At 34.8% G+C, this 19653-nt stretch overlaps 1 protein-coding gene across 2 annotated transcripts in view; it reads left to right on the forward strand.

Moving 5' to 3' along the window:
- The window catches only part of SLC2A13 (solute carrier family 2 member 13), a 454917-nt gene that overhangs the window by 350755 nt on the left and 84509 nt on the right, over positions 1-19653 (forward strand). For both annotated transcript variants that reach the window (XM_057557296.1, XM_057557295.1), the window contains exon 7: positions 8169-8294. In XM_057557296.1, the coding sequence (XP_057413279.1) occupies positions 8169-8294 (126 nt within the window). The remainder of the gene's footprint in view (positions 1-8168; positions 8295-19653) is intronic.

Consider the following 19653-nt stretch of genomic DNA (forward strand, 5'->3'; position numbering starts at 1 on the left):
AAGAACATGTCATATTCTGAATCCTGCAGTTTGTATGGAATGGCTACAACCCATGACATCTGTGGAGAAATAGCACAAAAGATTGACAAGAAGGGACTAGATCATGCCATAATAAGATTGGTCTTCATCCTATAGGCAGTGGAAAGCTATTGCAGGATTTAAACAAGAGAGAGTTTGGATCAGATTAGATTTAGGACAATGTAGAAGATGAAGTGGAAGGAGTCTAGAAGCAGGAAGACTCAGTAGAAGACTATTGGAAGAGTTCAGGTGAGAGGTGGCAAGTTCCCAGTGAGAAGTGGTAAGAATGGAGAGTAGAGAAACTACACATGCTTTGGAGATAGACATGATGGAGTTGTAACTATTTAAATGTGAGTGGTCTCAGATCATGCTCAGGTTATTAAATTGTGAGACACAGAAGAGCAGTAGGAAAGCTTTGAGGGGAAAGTCAAAGGTGGAGTTTTAGGTACTTGTGAACATTCAGAAAATTGGGTGGTGGAAATATGGGTCTGGCACTTAGGGAAGAGAAACAAACTAGAGAAACAGGTCATGGAGTCTCTGTGTATCACTGATAATAATGGTTGTGTACTGCTGATGTTTCCCAGCAAAAGTTATACAGAGTAATGAAAGAAGATTGCCAAGAACAGAACCAAGGAGAAAGAAAAGATGCATCAGTCTGAGAGGTGGAAGAAACATAAAGGGCATGGTGTCAAGGAATGAGAAAATTTTAGGAAAGAGGGAAAATGTTTAGGAAATTTTATCATAGAATGATAAGTTTAGGAAAGAAAAGCACCCAGAGTTAACAATGAGAAGATCACCAGCAATCTCTGTTAGGGCAGTTTTCATGAAGTGGTGAGGCATGACTTACTTCATAAAATCAGCACCAATAGTCCCTAGCTTTTTAAATTAATTTCCAACGATTTACTTAAGTCCCCCAGAATTTCTTATTTTTAAAAAAATTCTCACAAGTTCCCTACTTTCACAGTCCAAATGAGGAGAGGGAGTCCCCTGACATCTACTGTCTGGCTGAGAAAGAAGGCAGGTGTCCTGGAGTTCTCTTTGCAGAACTCGTGAAGAAATCTGGCCCTTCAGAGAGCTACAAGCAAGGCAAGCTGTCCCCCCAGTAAGAGTAAACTGGATTCCAGGTTGCCTACTTGAAGGCAATGGGGACAGTTAGGAGTAAGGAGGGCATAGTAAGGAGTAGAGAAAATTTAGAATAGCTGTCTGGGAAACAGAGTGACATAATTACACAAAGTAGGGTATTAAACTCATGCATAAGGAATAAATGAGTGAACAGTTACCCACAGAGAATGAAAGTGGACCTGTGGCAATGGATTGTCCTAACACCTGCATTTACCACAACTGATTTTTTTTTTAATTTAGGCCATGCCAAGACAGGCATTTTAAGACCACTGTTCTTAATGTTCTTATCTTATTGGATTTAAGGAGACATACTTAAAAACAAATGGACTGTTTTCTGTAGGGCCAGATTCACACTCGACTTCACAGAGTAGAAACTTAAAATGTTTGAAATTAACCGAAATCAATTTTTAAAAGATTTTCTCAGGAGAGAGAAGAGGGCACATTTGGTTAAGACCCTGAGTGCCATATGAAACATGTAAAAGATTGACTGAATGAAAATAGGCCATCCTTTCTCTCCCTTAGACACTAAGCCACCTTTTATTCTACTCTTTTTTACTTTAATTGGAAATATTTTAAGATTTTAGAAACAGTTTTTTTCTAAATATCTGAATACTTATTTTTCTCCCTTTCTAAAAAGAATTGTCAGAGATTAAAAAGTTAAATCTTCCTTCCTTGAAACTAGCAAGAAAAGAACTGTTTGGTTCTAATTGTAGTTATTGTCTGGATTATATATTTTCCAGTTTCCTAGTAGAGTTTCTAGTGTGCTCTGCTAGTTTCCCCAGCAGTTTCATCCCCTAGTAGAACATTGGCTATTGTATATTCTCCCCAATTGAAAGTATCCACAGTCAAGAACAACAGCATGCATTCTGGGCACACTTATTTACCACAATTTCTCTCTAAATATCATAATGTCCTTTTACTATGAAATTTTGCAGACTATGATGTAAAAAGAGCCCTCTCTCTGTGTGGCTCTTTTCTTTGGGCTTCAAGGAAATTGGCCCTTGCAGCTGCTGTTTCTGAAAGTGAGTTATCAAAATTACTAACCAGTTCCATTTAGGTTGTGGATTAAATGTTTGCAAATGGCAGCTTTAGCCTCTGACAATTTAAAAACTGGGCTTAGCTTAAAGTACCATCTGACACTAGGTTTTACCTTCTTTCAATTTTATTCCAAAAAATGACTCAGATATTCACTCCAAGCTACCCACCCCCCAAAATTATTTTCTATTAACGAGCAGAAACAGATTAATGAACCTACAGTGTGCCTTGATTTATAGAGCTACCATGCTTTGATTCATTCAATAAACATGCATTGGGTTGGGTATCTAGCCTACACTGGGGTGCTGCATTTGCAGAGTTCATAAGCATGGCCTTTTCCCTCAGGTCCTTGCAAACCAGTCAGTAAAGAACATTGTAAGTTCTACAATAGAGGTGTGCACAGAGCAGAGAGGAAGGCCATCACCATCAACTGTACTATATACTGACTTGTCTGAAGTTTAAAATATTTTGTATCAAAAGAGAGGGATCCCCATTTTATGTAATTAATTCAGCAATTCCTTTGATAAAACATAGCCCTTTTGTAAATGCTTTCTTAATTCGTTTCCTTTGTAACTTTAGAATTTCTTAAAGTAAGGCACACTAATAATTCTGCCCTTGAAATAAGTATGTAAGAGTAAATATTTGTGAGATGTTACAGCATCCTAATATGTTTTACGCTGTTAAAGTTTGTGTGAATTTAGAGTGAGAGTATATGTATTTCTTTTTCTTTCATGTAGAATCTTGCAACTGGGTGGGTTCTTAGAGATCATGTGCTCTTGGGATGGAAAACTTGAAGTCCAAAATTTAGAACTCACATGTCATACTGTGAAAGGGGACAAATAGGGCCTAATATACCAGTCTGCTTTTCACAAAAAAATATTTTAATCTATGCTTAGAATGTTCTTATGAGCATTGATTTAGTAACAATATATTTAGTAACAGAATATTTAAATTCTCAAATTTTATATTTAGAAAATCTCATGTAAATTTATCAGGTCATGTTCAAGAAAGCCTTAAAGAGCAAATCATGAATAAAAAATAGCCACTTCTAGAAGTTGTTCCTTTTTTCAACACTATTTGTTAAAGCCACAGTTATGATATATGCTCTCTGTAAAAGGTCAATTAGCAGATTCCCCAGGATATTTAAAGTTTTGTGTTATCTTCTAAATGTCAAGTTGAAGTTAGAAATGTTACATTTGGGAGAATTTTGCCATAAAATAGTCCAAATGATGAAAAACAAATATTCCAGGTCAAGGATAAGGGAGTGGTAGGGAATCATACTTTGCCTTCAGAAGCCTGAGAGGCTCCACGGCCAGATCAGTTGGCCAATCAGTTCCCAACAGTGGCCCACTCCCTGAGATGGCAAGGAAATTGAATTCTTTTTAATATTTGGCCTCTTTTCACTGACCGACTCCATGAACTGGTGTGAAGTAGTACAAAAGAAAGTTTTTCATGCTTTTTTAATATGAGAAAGACCAGAGCCTGCACATAAACTATGGGGTATGTTCTAGGAGAGGTCTAAAAGTATAAAGAGAAGAAAATAACCAATGGGACAAAGTGTTGGTCCTAGTGAAGACCAAGGGGAGTAAGATTAAAAGCTCTGATAGAAGCATGACCTTTGAGCAATTCTTTTTCAGAGCCTGGAGGAAAACAGGCCAGGATAGATGTGGCTATAGATATCTTTGTTCACGTCTGAGATTAAAGTTGAAAAAGTTCATTCCTAATCTCTTCAGTTTTCACTGGGAAGCAAGGCAAGGCCATTTTCAAAAAGATTTGTAGGAGGGAATAAGGATTGGGATTGTAGGAGAGTTGTGGCCATTTGGGATATCAGTTGTGGGAGTGGGGAAAATCACTGATTAGGGACAGGTAAAAGTTTCCTCTCAGCAGTGAGGATCCAGCTGCAGTTGAATACTGTGATTGTGGAGTTTCACCAATATGCCTGGTTACGTTAATTCTCCACCAGTAAAGAGCAACTTAGATGTAGAAAGTAAAAACATAGAAAGAAACAAACATAAAAGTTTATATGTTGACTTTATAGGAGAACCTAAATACAAAAACGCTGAGGGTCTGGTGAAAGTGGTTAAAGTCGTTTACCATGAAAGTCTGACAGAGAAGGATGCAAAGCCATGAAGTTAGTGAAGCATCAGGAAAAAAGGAGTGTGGAAGATCTCTGAGACAGAAGAACAGTTATCCTAGGAGTAAAGAAGTAAGAGATCTTGAAGGAAAGGAATAAGAAATCTGTGTTTGTGATTAAGATCAGGGATCAGCAGACTTCCTGTAAAGGGTAAGATAGTAAATGTCTGTGGCTTTGCAGGCCATATGGATTCTGTTAGACTTCTCAACTCTGCCCTTGAAGTTGAAGGTATTCATAGATAAGTAAACAAATGGGCATGGCTATGTTTCAGTAAAACTTTATTTACAAAAACAGGGGGTGGTCTGTATTTGTCTCAAGAGCTATAGTTTGCTGACCCCTCTTCAAGATAATGACAATTACCAGGATGTGGAGGAAGTTAAGTGGAGGTGAAGGCTGATAGAAACCAAGGGGCCAAGATGCTTTAAGATTAGTATATTGAATATAAACCATCTAGATCTAACAGACATCTAGAGAACACTTCACCCAACAACAACAGAATACACATTCTTCATAAATGTACAAGGAACATTCTCCAGGACAGATCATCTGCTAGGCCACAAAGCGAGCCTTGGTAAATTTTAAAAGGATTGAAATAATGCAGAGTATGTTCTCTGATCACAGTGGAGTGAAATTAGAAATCACAAATCACTAACAAAGAAATCTGGGAAATTCACAAGTATATGAAAATTAAATAATGCACTCCTCAATTGCTAATGGATCAAAGATGAAATCACAAGGGAAATTACAAAATACTTTGAGATGAATGAAAATGAAGACATAACACACCAAATATGGGATGCAATTAAAGCAGTGCTTAGGGGGAAATTTATAGCTATAAATGCCTACATTAAAAGGAGAAAAATATCACAATCAAAAATCTAATCTTTTATCTTAAGAGAAAGAAGGAGCAATAATCAGGTTTGAGATGACCTGAGGAGATGGAATGGGATGAAAGCCCAGATAGAGAAGTTGACCTCAGCTGAGAAGAATGGCTTCTCTTCGTAACTGGAGCATAGGAAAGTAGAATGGTTTATATGTTTGCTATAAGATTATAAATTTCCCATCTTTACCACTTTCATCTGTTTTCTCTGTAAAGCTGAAGTTGAGATCATTTGCAGAGAGTAAAGGGAAATGGAGCATTGGAGATTTGAGGAATAGTTTTTGTGTAGAATGGTTAAAATAGTCCTCCTATAGAGTTGACTAGAGAAAACTATTGAGAATTTCAGGCTGTTGAGGATCCTTTTGAGGCTGGTAGTAGTGTGTTACAGAGGAACTACTGATCTGCCGTGTTGTGTAATTCCTTCAACTGCATTTGGGTAGGTGGGTGAAGGCACAGAAAAGGCAAATGTTTGTGTTCATATATAGCTAGATGGGTGAAATGAGAAGATAAATAGGCAGGGAAATTTAGGATGTTGAAATGTTGGGTCATGGTCAATAAGCTAGTTAAGGACAGAACTAAAGAAAGGAAAAAGCTAAGGAATAGGGAGCAAATAGATCACTTAACTGGAGGTCACCAGGAGGTCTAATATACAAATCGGCTTCATGAGGGCAGAGAAACTGTTTTGTTCGCTAATGAGTCCCAGCCCCTGGAATAGTACCTGGCACATAGTAAGTGTAAAATATTTGTATTTGTTTCATGAATGATCATGGCAGAGCAGGGATCATTTAGGAAGGAAGCTGGAAGAATGGAAGGTCGTGGTCAGAGCTGGATGCTTGAATGGTGATAGAGAGGCAGAGCATTATGGGTAACACCTTGTATGTCTGACATGCACATACAGTAGGTTCTTGGTAACTATTAGTCTTTATCATTAAGTTTTTTGGCCTTTTATAGGAAATAAGTATTTTTTGAGAAATTAAGTAGAGAGTCACTTCTCTACAAATGGATGAATTGACATTTCCCAAATAAGTATCATTTAAAGCCATTGAAACAATCAAAGTTGTTAATTCTACCTCATATGGACAGAATAAAAAAGCAAACAAACAAATAAATAAACAAAATACTAGTAGGAATGATCTTCCTTTCCAAATTAGCCTAGTCTAGTTCTCAAAGCCAGAAGCTCAGAGTACTTCTTATGCTTTCTATTGTTTTATTTTGCTTATCACCAGCGTGGGAAATTTTAGATTCACAATACTGTATCACCTTTCTAAAGTGTATTGATCTTTTGGTAGGCTTTGAAAGACCTCTTTTTTGCTTTTAGAATACGATTGAAGTCTCATTAAAAATAGACTGTTTGCAAAGGAAAGGTTTACAGACAGAGGCTGAAATGGCAATAATCTAATTTTTAAACAACGCCAGTTTTTTTCCATTTAGCTAAATGTATCAAAGAAATATTTTGGTTTTGAGGATTCATGTCTTCTTTGGGTAACTTGTGGTAGTTCTTACCCTGTTTCTCTCCCACACCCCACTGTGTAATTACTTGTACACAGTAGATATTTAATAAGTCTGTATTGACTGTTCTTTAATTATGTATGGAGTTCGTTCAGGTTTTTTCTGTGAGATGTTATGGAAAAACCCGAATGAACTTTTTGGCCAACTCAAGAACAAGCAGTTCTCTGAAATGCCCTTCTCTCTACCTCTTTGCTGGGTAAATTTCTCTTATGATCCAGTTCAAATATCATTTCTGAAATTATCCCCCACTCTTACAGGCGAATAATCAGGTCTCTGTCCTTAGAGTAGTTCTTAACTGTTTTCTATCATATTACCATTATTTACTGGTGTAGCTATTTCTCATCGTTGCCTTTTATCTATCAAGGTGAAGGGACTTTAGCTTATTCACCTTAGGGTCTCCATACCTTGTGTGTGCCTGCTATGTATAAAGTGCTCCAGGTTTGTCTGGCAAATAGTATGACAGTGAGAAAACTCATTCTACAAGCACGCTGTAGGCTTATGTTGGAAAACCCTGCCCTCTAAAGGATTTTGCCTCTTTAAAATTTTCCTGCATTTAGGATACTGCTGTTAGGTGAGCAATGATTAATTGGTTATGGCTCTGTAATCCAATCAGTGGATGTAATTAACTTAGAGAAAAGTTAGCCTTTTTCCCTACACCAACTTTTTTTTTCTTTTCTCTTTTTAAAAAAAAATTTAGGGACTTCCCTGGTGGTCCAGTGGTTAAGACTCTGTGCTCCCAATGCAGGGTCCTGGGTTTGATCCCTGGTCGGGGAACTGAGATCCCACATGCCACATGGTGCAGCCTAAAAAATAAAAAAAAAATTATACAATTTTGAAAGGTTACAACTTTTTTTAATTAAGCACACAACATAGTTGATTTTCAATATATATTTATTAAAAATACAGATGTCCACCAAGATGTTAACAGTGACCATTATTTGGGTGGTGGCATTTTTATTTTTTAACTTTTTTCTCTAGATATAATAATTTTTTTCATTCTTTGAATTTTCTATTTCATGATATATATTAGGGGAAAATTCCATCTTTTAGAAGATATGGTACATGATGGAGACATTTAAGAGAAATAAATGCTTTGGTACGGTTAGGAACCAGGCAAGCTGGTTCAAGATGGACCAGTCCATGCTCCAGTAACAAATCTCAGTGGCTTAGGAAAACAAAAGTATATTTGCTGTAGGTAGACAGGGGTTCTTCTACATCCAATATTGCACATCCAATCCTCCTCCATCTCAAAGTAGTTTCCAGAGTTGCTGCAACCAGAGGAGGGAGAGATGGAAGAGACCAGCCAGCTCTCACCTGTCTCAGCACATGTCATTTGCCATGGCCAAAACAAGTGCCATGGCCCCAAGCTTACTGCAAAGTAAAGTGGAAAATGCAGGGGAGCACATATTGTGTACTGACTGAGCAGCAATTGTCTCTGCTAACATGACTACAACTCGTTTCATTTTACAGTTACTGTAATGAATGTATGTTGGATCCAGACTGCGGTTTCTGCTATAAGATGAATAAATCAGCTGTCAGTGACTCCTCCTGTGTTCCAGTTAATAAAGCATCTACAAACGAGGCAGCCTGGGGCAGGTATGTAGCTCAGTATATACCATAAGAATATACAATAAAATTTCAGAATGAGTCTTATTTTTAAACTTACAGAATGACTACACTTACACTCAATGACTCTACTTCTTTTAAATTGGTCTTCTTTTAAAGAATGTTTGAAACTGGTCTTTATAACTACATTACTTTGCAGCATATTCTGATGAGTGTGGGTAGACAACATTGCAACTGTACGTTTCACAAACTTAGAATATAAACTCTAGCCTAGACTTCAGGAAGTCCAAATTTCAGACCCAGCCTTGTCCTAATAAGCTACAGGAGTTTGGATCTTGAGGCAGGTATTTCTAAATATTGCCAAGGCAGTTTCTCCTGTTGGGTATTTTTAAATTATACTAATAATTTCCAAACTCCCAAACTTAAGTGAAAGACAGAAAATTGTCAAGTCAAAATGAATTACTATCACTTTAAATTCTTTTATTCTTTTAGTACTTTCCTGGAAGTCAGAGAAATTAAACAAAGTAAGGATAAAGTTGGTAATTATAGGCATGTATGAGAAAGTATAAACCTTTCTCTTTTTGACAGATCACATTGGTTTATAGTAGGCACATAAAAGAAATATTAGTATAGAACAAATATGAACTAATATTCATATTCATGGACACAAAAACATGTAAGTATTATCTGACATGGCTTTAACCTCTTTTGTGTTTTAAATTCTCATAAAAAGAGTAGTATCCTCTCATTCTGTCTCCTAATACTGATGAAGGCAATGAAATCTGTAATAAAATGCTTGTATCTCCTAGGAGCCATGAAGTATAATATATCATTATTAATCATTATGCTGTTGTCGTTAATCATTTTATTAGGGAATTACTCCAAAGAAGTGGAAATAAATTATATGGTAGTTGAGTGAAAATCCAGACCACATTTTAAATACACTGATTAAAAAGAAATATGTAAAAGAAATACAATTATTACTTAAAATGAAAACATGAAAGAGCTTCTTTTAAAAACACCCAGCGCATACTTTTCATCAGTCAAGCTTTATTAGGAAGTTAATTGATTAAATATTTTTAGATGTAATAGTTTACAGCTTTAATCCTTATGATTTTTTTCAATAGAAAAAACCTGAAAGTTACTAGTCAAGAATTATGAACATTATGAAACCTGTGTATGTAGTTTCCTGTATTTCATAGAATTAATATACAAACTTAAGGGAAATGTCTACTGATGGTAAAGGGATGCTAAAATTAGATGTTTCTCTCTTCCTCAGTAGAAGGTCTAGAGGTCAGAGGTCTCAAAATAAGAATCTTGTTCTTTTTGCAAATAACAAATTGTACAACTTTTTAATAGAAATGTGTATTACTTCTTTCATTTCAACTTATTCTTAGATTTTATTTATATTTTTGTACCATTATTCCTTGGTTACACACACTACTAGAGAAAAGTGAAAACAGATAATACCCAAGTAGGAAAAATACAAAGAACTAAACAAAATACACAAAGAACTTTCATGTTTGTGGACTATTCTTAGAATAACCTCAAATTCTTTACTGCCCGCCCCCCTGAAAAAAAAAAACAGGTTTTCTCACTCTTCTCTGTGCTAAGCAACAACCCTCCTCCTAGCTTGGCCACTGTGGTGGGTTGCCTCAATCTGTTCTAGAAAGGAAGCAAAAAATGCAGGATGTGTTAACCATGAAAAATTCCTACGACAGATTTTCCATTTGTAGGTAAAATAGCATTCACTATATTTTTGTTTATTAGTTGGTTGACAGGTTTTATGCAGTTACCTAAAATGGAATTTTCAGGGTAAAATCTACCATTACCTTGGATTCATATTTGAGATATACTATTTCTAGATGTTTTAGGGTCAAGTATTGCGGCAATTCATAGACAGAAACTGAGATCTCTAAATGTAGCTCTTTCCTGAAAAGACACCAGGTAAAATGATAATACCATTCATGATGGGGATAGTATGCTGATTTTGATGTACTCTGAATTATCTCAACATAATGAAAACCATTTGTCCATATAATCAACTATAATTAGTTGGAAACAAAACTTTAAGTCAATCAGCATGCTTTTCTATATCTATGTAGTTATATTTCAATCAAAAGATTTTTAAAAATCATTTAGTTCTCAAAAGAGATATACAAATGACCAAGCACATGAAAAACGGTTCAGCATCACTAATCATTAGGGAAATGCAAGTCAAAACTACAATGAGTTATTACCTCAGACCCCTTAGGATAAAAAACAACAACAAAAACAAAACAACAATTGTTGTGAAGGATGTGGAAAAATTGGAAACTGTATGCACTGTGGATAGGAATGTGAAATGGTGCAACCAGTATGGAAAACAGTATTTTAAGACAGAATTATATATCATTTAACGATTCCATTTCTGGGTATATGTCCAAAAGAATTGAAAACAAGGTCTTGAAGTTATATTCGAATACCCATGTTCATAGCAGCATTATTCATAATAGCTAAAAGATGGAAGCAACTCGAGTGTTATTTGACAGATGAATGGATAAACAAAGTGTATATACAAACAATGATATATTATTCATATTTAAAGGAAAGAAATTCTGGCTACTACAACATGAATGAACCTTGAAGACATGATGATAAGTGAAATGAACAAATACCGTATGACTCCACTAATATGAGGTACCTAGAGTAGTCAGGTTTATAGAGACAGGAAGAAGAATGGTGGTTGCCACAGGCAGGGGCAAGAAGGGAATAAGGAGTTTGTTTAATGGGTATGGAGTTTCAGTTTTGGAAATGGAATGAGTTTTGGAGGTTGCTTGCACACTAAGGTGAATATGCTTAACACTACTGAACTGTACAATAAAAAATGATTAAAATTTAAAATGGTTAGTTAAGATGGTAACTTTTATGTAATGTGTACTTTACAATTAAAACTTTTAAGAAGGAAAATCCGTGTTAAAATCATTTAACATACATCTAGAAAATATAGTACACTTAGCTGATAGAAAACCTCCTCCCGTCCATCGTCCTCTGTACCTCCCACATGCCTCCCCAACACAGGCAAATACAGGTTTAATTCACAGCTGAACTTGAGAGAAATGCCCACGTGCCACCAATGAGAATGAGAGCAGTGAGCCCATGTGGAAACCTAGCAGCCCATGGGAATATCAGAAGCCGGCCTAAAGGGTGAGAGGCTAGTATTTTAGGTGCTGAGAAGACAAAGGTGCAGGTCTTGACTCTGGAGCTATGATGGACTACCTAAGGCTCTGAAATAGAGACAGGAAAAGCTGTTGGCCTGGGCTAGGCAAGCTGCTAAATTCTCTGTGGCCCACTTGGGACCTTGAATAGAAATAGTGTCACACATGAGAAATCAAAACCAGGAGCATTTGCTGTGGGGAAATATGGCTTCTAATTTCACACTGCCTTTGTGAAGGGGGAACCATAGGAGAAACATGAAGAGTGAAAAAAAAAAGTGGGTCCCAAACTGGAGACATCTATAGAGCTAGCTCAGAAAGAAACATGCAATTGTCAGAATCCAGGACAACATGAGACTTCCATGGAAAGCAAATATGAGATAGTCAAAAAATTTAAACTACATCAATTTATGAAGGAAAGGAAGCCACCAAGTGTGACAGATGGAAGAATGAATACCTAAAGAACCTTGTATTACCAAAAAAAAAAAATTTAAGAGACTTTAATATGTTTAAAAGAAAAAAAGGAAATAGTATAGTGTTTTCAATTATACTGAAAGCTGCACACATGATTTGTGCAGTATATGGGTATGTATGTGCGTGTGTGTATATATATACACATATATATACATATATAACAAATGTTATACTTAAGTAAATTTTGTAAAAAAATAAAAAACTTGGAAAGCTAAATTTCTGGATAAATAACATAGAATGTGGTATGGGAACTTTGGGGGAAAAAAAAAGCCCTCTATATTCTTTTGTTTGTTTTCAGAAGGAAATGGAGATTATAATTAGTTTTGCAACTTGTTAAATATAGGTGTTAAAAATATAAGTATAATCTCTTAAAGATATATACTAGTACAGAGAGAAAACAGAGAATCAATCAAACTAATACAGACAGGAAAAGGGGAAAATTACAGGAAAAAAACATGGTTAAGAGAAACCACCAAAAAAAAAAAAAAAAACCCAGCAAAATTAGTTACGTGTAAATGTACCTGTTATTAGAGTGAAAATAACTCAATTAAACATACCTATGAAAGACAAAGGTCCTCGCACTAGATTTTTTTAATGCAGTTATATGCTGTTTACAAGAGACAATCATTGAAAAGTTGGAAATAAAGGAGTGGAAAAAATTAGATAAGTGCTCAATCAAGAAGACAAAAAATAGCAGAGGTTAGAGAATTTGGAAAACTTAATAACAAGCTTGATGTAAGAGTTAAATAATGAACCTAACACACAGAGAACTTCATTCTTTTCAAGCAAACATAAAACACTATGAAGATTTACCATATTCAAGCACAAAGAATAAATTTATATAAATGTAAATTCCAATAAATTCTAAGTAAATCCAGATAATCAGTATTGTGCAAAATGTCTTTTCAGTGATAACACTGCAAAGCAATAGAAAGATATTTATCACGTCTTTTACTTTAGTCTGTAAACTTAAAAAAAAATCTTCAAATTAATTAATGGGTTAAGAAGGAATCATAATGGAAACCAGGACACTGAAATTAGTAACTGACAAGATCCACAAGAAGTGAGAGCTAGAATACAGAGTTAGCCTGTAGAGTAAGCAGAGGATGGAAATTAAAAGACAAGAGGAAAAAATAATGCAAAGCAAAGAAATACTAGAGAAGATCCAAAAACAAAAGTTGATTCTTAGAGAAGACAAATTTAATGGAGAAACCTCTGGCAATACTGGTTAAGAAGAGAGAGAAGGCACAGACAGTATTTAGAATGAGAAAAAAGGACATATAAAGATAGTAAAGATTTTAAAATTCATAAGAGAATATTATGAATAATGCTGTCCAGTGCATTTGGAAACAAATAAAATAGACAGTTTTCTAGAAAAAACATAACTTTCCAGAGCCAGCTTGATACTTCTGTGAAGTGTGATTTTTATTCCCATTGTACAGATGAAGGCAGTGAGGCTTAGAGGGTCTGAATTACTTCCTCAAAGTCAAAAAGCCAGTAAGTCCATTGCTTTTAGGGTAGCAACAATTGGGTAGAAGAAAGATGCACATTTTTGAGTCGGTTTCAAATTTGAGCTTTTATCATTTCCCTCATCATTGGCACTGGGATAGCCTGGGCCTCTCTGAGCCCCAGTCTTCATCTTTAAAATGGGAATAATATAATTGCTGTGTTGAATAATATGGTTTTTATTTGTTTTTATTGAAGTATAGTTGATTTACAATACTGTGTTAGTTTAAGATGTATAGCACAGTGATTCAGTTATTTTTTTCAGGTAATATTCCATTATAGGTTATTCAAGATATTGAATATAATTCCCTGTGCTATACAGTAAATCCTTGTTGCTTGTCTATTTTATGTATAGTAGTTTGTGTCTGTTAATCTCATACTCCTAATATACAATATAACATACAATATTCCATTGTGTGTGTGTGTCTATAGATATATATATGTATATATATATATGCGTGTGTATGTGTGTATATATATATCTATAGACACACACACACACACACACACATCTTCTCTATCCATTCATCTGTCAATGGACATTTAGGTTGCTTCTGTGTCTTAGCTATTATAAATAGTGCTGCTATGAACACTGGGGTACATATATCTTTTCGAATTAGAGTTTTCATTTTTTCTGGATATGTACCCAGGAGTGGGATTGCTTGATCATGTGGTAGCTCTATTTTTAGTGTTTTAAGAAACCTTCATACTGTTTTCCAAAGTGGCTGCACCAATTTACATTCCCACCAACATTTGAGGGTTCCCTTTTATCCACAGCAGTATGGTTTTTATGAACTTTAAATGAGTATTTCTGAAGACACTCATAAAAATGTAATGTTCTGCACACATATAAGTAGTAAATATCCTGTAATAATTTTTATTTTTCTTACATTTGTCAATAACACATTTTCTAGACTAGAATAAGCACTTCCTAACAGATAAGTGCATTAGAATACTTTCTATTTATTTATCTGTGTCTATTCATGCACCTCCATCTCTCCTGGCTTTCTATACACACAAAAACAAAAATAATCTATTCTGGTACTTCAAATATCCTGACTCTTTAAAAGTATTGTTAATTAGGGATACTTTCTTAATGTGCTGATTCAGTATTTGTTTCCTATAATACAACATTTTCACTCTGTAATTAGACACACCAAAATAGCCAGATAGATCCTTATTTGGCAATTCATTGTTCTAACTTGCACTGAACGTCTGGTTTATTGTATTCATTCAGCAGATATTTTTCTCAAAGCTGCACTCTGATACAACACCAGCCTGTCTTCCCAGCTACCCACCACTCTCCCACACAGAAGTCTAGTCAATCGAAACTCCCTGCTGTCACCCTAATATCCATTATGATTTCTGATCTCTTTGCCTTTCCTCATGCTGTGCTTTCTGCCTAGGATTTACCCTCCTTCTCCCTCTTTTGAATCTCTGACTCTGACTTCTAAGCATTATGTTTTGCCCAGATTAGGTATCACTTTTTCTTTGCAATCTCTCTGATTAGCCCCAGAGAACAATGCTTATTATATCCCCTGTTGTCCCCTCTAGCACTTACCTGTATAACTTATGATAATTATACTGTCTTATGTGATAGTGATTTGAGTTTGGATGTATCTTCTCTTTTATTAGATTATAAATTCCAATGTCTGTATCCTGCAGTATTTTAAATGCCTCAGTGCCTTACCATTCAGTCAATAATCATTAAATAACAAAAAGGGAAAAGTCTGCCATCACCAGAAAATGTATGTGTTTGAAAGTAACAAAGTTCCAAATGAGAGGATATGATGTTCCCATTATTTCATTTTAGTGATATCTTCTACATTCATTCTAAAGGAAAAATGAGAATGATGTGATTTTTAGTAAACAATCTTAAATGTTTACTTGGTACTCATTAAAACACTAAGAAAGTTTAAAAAATAAAAATTAACCATGTACTCCAAATATGCATACTGCATATTGCTTGTGGTCATACTACATGAAAAATACTTTTTAATAATTATTGGAAGAAGTATTCAGCAAATTTCCTCCAAACATTCATTGGTATGCTAGGGAAGCAATATATCTATGGTGACAGTATAAGATCAGGTGTATTACAGAAGTAGGCCAAATAGTAAAAAGGGGATTTTCCCTTTATCACCTCTTCTTTTTTAATTTTTAAAGACATATATCAGTTTTGCTTTTAGAAAAAGGAATTTATTTTATCATTAACAAACTATATCAGTATCTTAATTATTCATGTACAAGATTGATATTTTTATTAGTTATTCATATTAGGGATTTAAAATCCTCAAGCTGTGCTCCTAAACTAATAACAGTATAGTTCAAAATTAATTTTTGCTAGCATATATTTTATATATAGAGAGAAGTAATAGAGAATCTAACATAGGATACTTTTAATCAATTTTGCTTTTTTAAATTTTTATAATTTTTATTTTTTTATTGAGGTAGAGTTGATTTGTAATCTTTCAGGTGTAGAGAAAAGTGATTCAATTGTACATATATATATATATTCTTTTTCAGCTTCTTTTCCATTATAGGTTATTACAAGATACTGAATATAGTTCCCTGTGCTATAGAGTAGGTCCTTGTTGTTTATCTATTTTATATGTAGTAGTCTGTATCTGTTAATCCCAAGTTCCCCTTTGGTAGCTATAAGTTTGTTTTCTACATCTGTGAGTCTCTTTCTGTTTTGTAAATAAGTTCATTTGTATCACTTTTTTAGATTCCACATAAAAGTGATATGATATTTATCTTTCTGTGTCTGGTGTACTTCACTGACTTTGATAATCTCTAGGTCCATTCATGTTGCTGAAAATGGCATTATTTCACTCTTTTTTTACGGCTGAGTAGTATGCTATTGTGTATATATACCACATCTTCTTTATCCATTCATCTGTCAATGGACATTTAGTTTGCTTCCTTGTCTTGGCTATTGTAAATAGTGCCACTATGAACATTGGGGTGCGTTTATCTTTTCAACTTAAAGTTTTCTTTGGATATACTCCCAGAAGTGGGATTGCTGGATCATATGGCAACTCTATTTTCAGTTTTTTAAGGAACTACTGTTCTCCATAATGGTTGCACCAGTTTACATTCCCACCAACAATGCAGGAGGGTTCCCTTTTCTCCACACCCTCTCAGAGCATTTATTGTTTGTAGACTTTTAAATGGTGACCATTCTGACTGGTGTGAGGTGATACCTCATTCTGGTTTGATTTGCATTTATCTAATAATTAGCAATGTTGAGCATCTTTTCATGTGCCTGTTGTCCATCTGTATGTCTTCTGTGTAGAAATGCCTGTTTAGGTCTTCTGCCTATTTTTTGATTGGGTTGTTTGTTTTTTGATATTGAGCTTCATGAGTTGTTTGTATATTTTGGAAATTAATCCCATGTCAGTCACATCGTTTGCAAATATGTTCTCCTATTCCATAGATTATCTTCTCGTTTTATTTATAGTTCCCTTTACTGTGCAAAAGCTTTTAAGTTTAATTATATCCCATTTGTTTATTTTTGGTTTTGTTTCCAGTACTCTAGGAGACAGAGCCAAAAAAATATTGCTGCAATTTATGTCAAAGAGTGTCCTGCCTATGTTTTCCTCTAGGAGTTTTATAGTATCCTGTCTTACATTTAGGTCTTTAATCTATTTTGAGTTTATTTTTGTATATGGTGTTAGAGAATGTTCTAATTTCATTCTTTTACATGTAGCTGTCCAGTTTTCCCAGCACCACTTATTGAAGAGACTGCCTTTTCTCTAATGCGTATTCTTGCCTCCTTTGTTGTAGATTAATTGACCATAAGCATGTGGGTCTATTTCTGGGCTTTCTATCCTGTTCCATTGATCTATGTGTCTGTTTTTCTGCCAGTACCATACTGTTTTGATGACTGTAGCTTTGTAGTATAGTCTGAAGTCAGGGGGTGTGATTCCTCCAGCTCCATTCTTCTTTCTCAAGATTGTTTTGGCTATTCGGTGTCTTTTGTGTTTCCATAAAAATTTTAAAATCTTTTGTTCCTGTTCTGTGAAAAATGCCATTGGTAATTTAATAGGGATTACACTGAATCTGTAGATTGCCTTGGGTAGTATGGTCATTTTAACAATGTTGATTTGTCCAATCCAAGAACACGGTGTATCTTTCCACCTGTTCATGTGGTCTTCAGTATCTTTCATCAGCATTTTATAGTTTTAAGAGTACAGGTCTTTTGCCTCCTTAGGGAGGTTTATTCCTAGCTTTTTGTCTTTCTGATGTGATGGTACATGGGATTGTTTCCATAGTTTCTCTTTCTGATATTTCATTGTTAGTGTATAGAAATGCAGCATATTTCTGTATATTAATTTTGTATCCTGAATCTTTACCTAATTCATTGATGAGCTCTGGTAGTTTTCTGCTGGTGCCTTTAGAATTTTCTATGTATAGCATCGTGCCATCTGCAAATAGTGACAGTTTTACATCTTCCTTTTCAATTTGGATTCCTTTTCTTCTCTGATTGCTATGGCTGAGAATTCCCAAACTATGTTGAATAAAAGTGACGAGAGTGGACATCCTTGTCTTGTTCCTGATCTTACAGGAGATGATTTCAGCTCTTCACCATTGACTATGATGTTATCTGTGGGTTTGTCATATATGGCCTTTATTATGTTGAGGTATGTTCCCTCTATGCCCACTTTCTGGTGAGTTTTTGCCATAAATGGATGTTGAATTTTATCAAAAGCTTTTTCTGCATCTATTTGAGATGATCGTATGGTTTTTATTCTTCATTTTGTTAATGTGGTGTATCACATTGATTGATTTGTGGATATTGAATAATCCTTGCATCCCTGGGATAAATCCCACTTGATCATGGTGTGTGATCCTTTTAATGTATAGTTGCATTCGGTTTGCTAGTATTTTGTTGAGAATTTTTGCATCTATGTTCATCAGTGATATTGGCCTGTAATTTTCTTTTTTATATGATACCTTTGTCTGGTTTTCGTATCAAGGTGATGGTAGCCTCACAATTTTGCTTTTTAAATTACACTTTTCTTCATGCTTTTGCTTGAATAGAAATCATTATGTTAGATTAATCCCTTTAAGATCTGTAGCTGTATAGTATATATTTGTAAGTTTTATCTATCCATAAATAATTTCAGAGATGGCAAGCCTCTTTTTTCAAGTCCAGAAACTAAGACTTTCTTGGATTTAGTGATTATCTATATTGCAGATTCTGGTGCTATTTATGTTGCAAAGTGTACAAATCAGAAAAGAGCAAAACATTTCTGAATAATTTATCTCCCTCCTCCATGTTAGTTTGTCCAATTTCTTCATTGACATTTAATTATAATAAATAAACACATTTTAACAGTTTTATCTAAGTAGTAATGTTCATAATGTTTTGACTACCCTTCATCTTAGGCCAAAACCTTACATTTCTAGTCACTTCCTTTTCCTTTTACATTTTTAAAATTACTCTTCAGTTTATACTTCATCTGAAAAGTAGTCTGTGAGTTATTTCTCACTAAAGAAGACTGTAAGACTTTTTGTATGAGAATAAGGGCCGAGGCATGAATTGCATGTGCTTGGTAAATATAACAGAAGTGAGTCTTGGTTCATCAAGTAATGGTGCAATTAAGCAACAGAAGGTGTGGTACCGCAGACATGAAGTCTGGGGAGGTTGGGATTTGTCAAAAAGGGGGCATAGGGAGCAGTGGGAACAAGAGGAAGGAAAATGCATGGCTGGAGCTGATACTGGAAATGTGAGTTGGATCAGAGTTTCAGAGAGCCTTATTTAGGAGTTCTATTTTGACTTTTGTAGATGTATTTTCATAGGTGTGGAAATCATGATTTCCACATGGTAATGATTTTTGGTGAATGACTTTATGTTATACCTGGATGTGGATATGAATTATATCATATAGAGAGATATAGTTCTCTTTCAAATATTCTAAATATATTAAGAAGAAAATCAGTTGGCAAAATTTTAACACTTGGTAGGAAATATTATCTAACTAGAAATTAATAACATTTTGTTTTCATTCCATTTTATTTTAATTATCTTCTATTTTTGATAAGTGTGTTTGATTGTATTATTGTTCAAACTGTCTGCTGCACTTGCTAGGAAAGGATTAGATTTCCCTGGCCCATTCAGTCTTATCCACATGCCTTGCTCTGGCCAAGGAAATGAAAGTGGAACCAATCTGTGTCATTTCTAAACTGAAGCTTTAAGAGCAATGATT

Source organism: Balaenoptera acutorostrata, chromosome 11 (genome assembly GCF_949987535.1).
Source record: "Balaenoptera acutorostrata chromosome 11, mBalAcu1.1, whole genome shotgun sequence".
NCBI lineage: Eukaryota > Metazoa > Chordata > Mammalia > Artiodactyla > Balaenopteridae > Balaenoptera > Balaenoptera acutorostrata.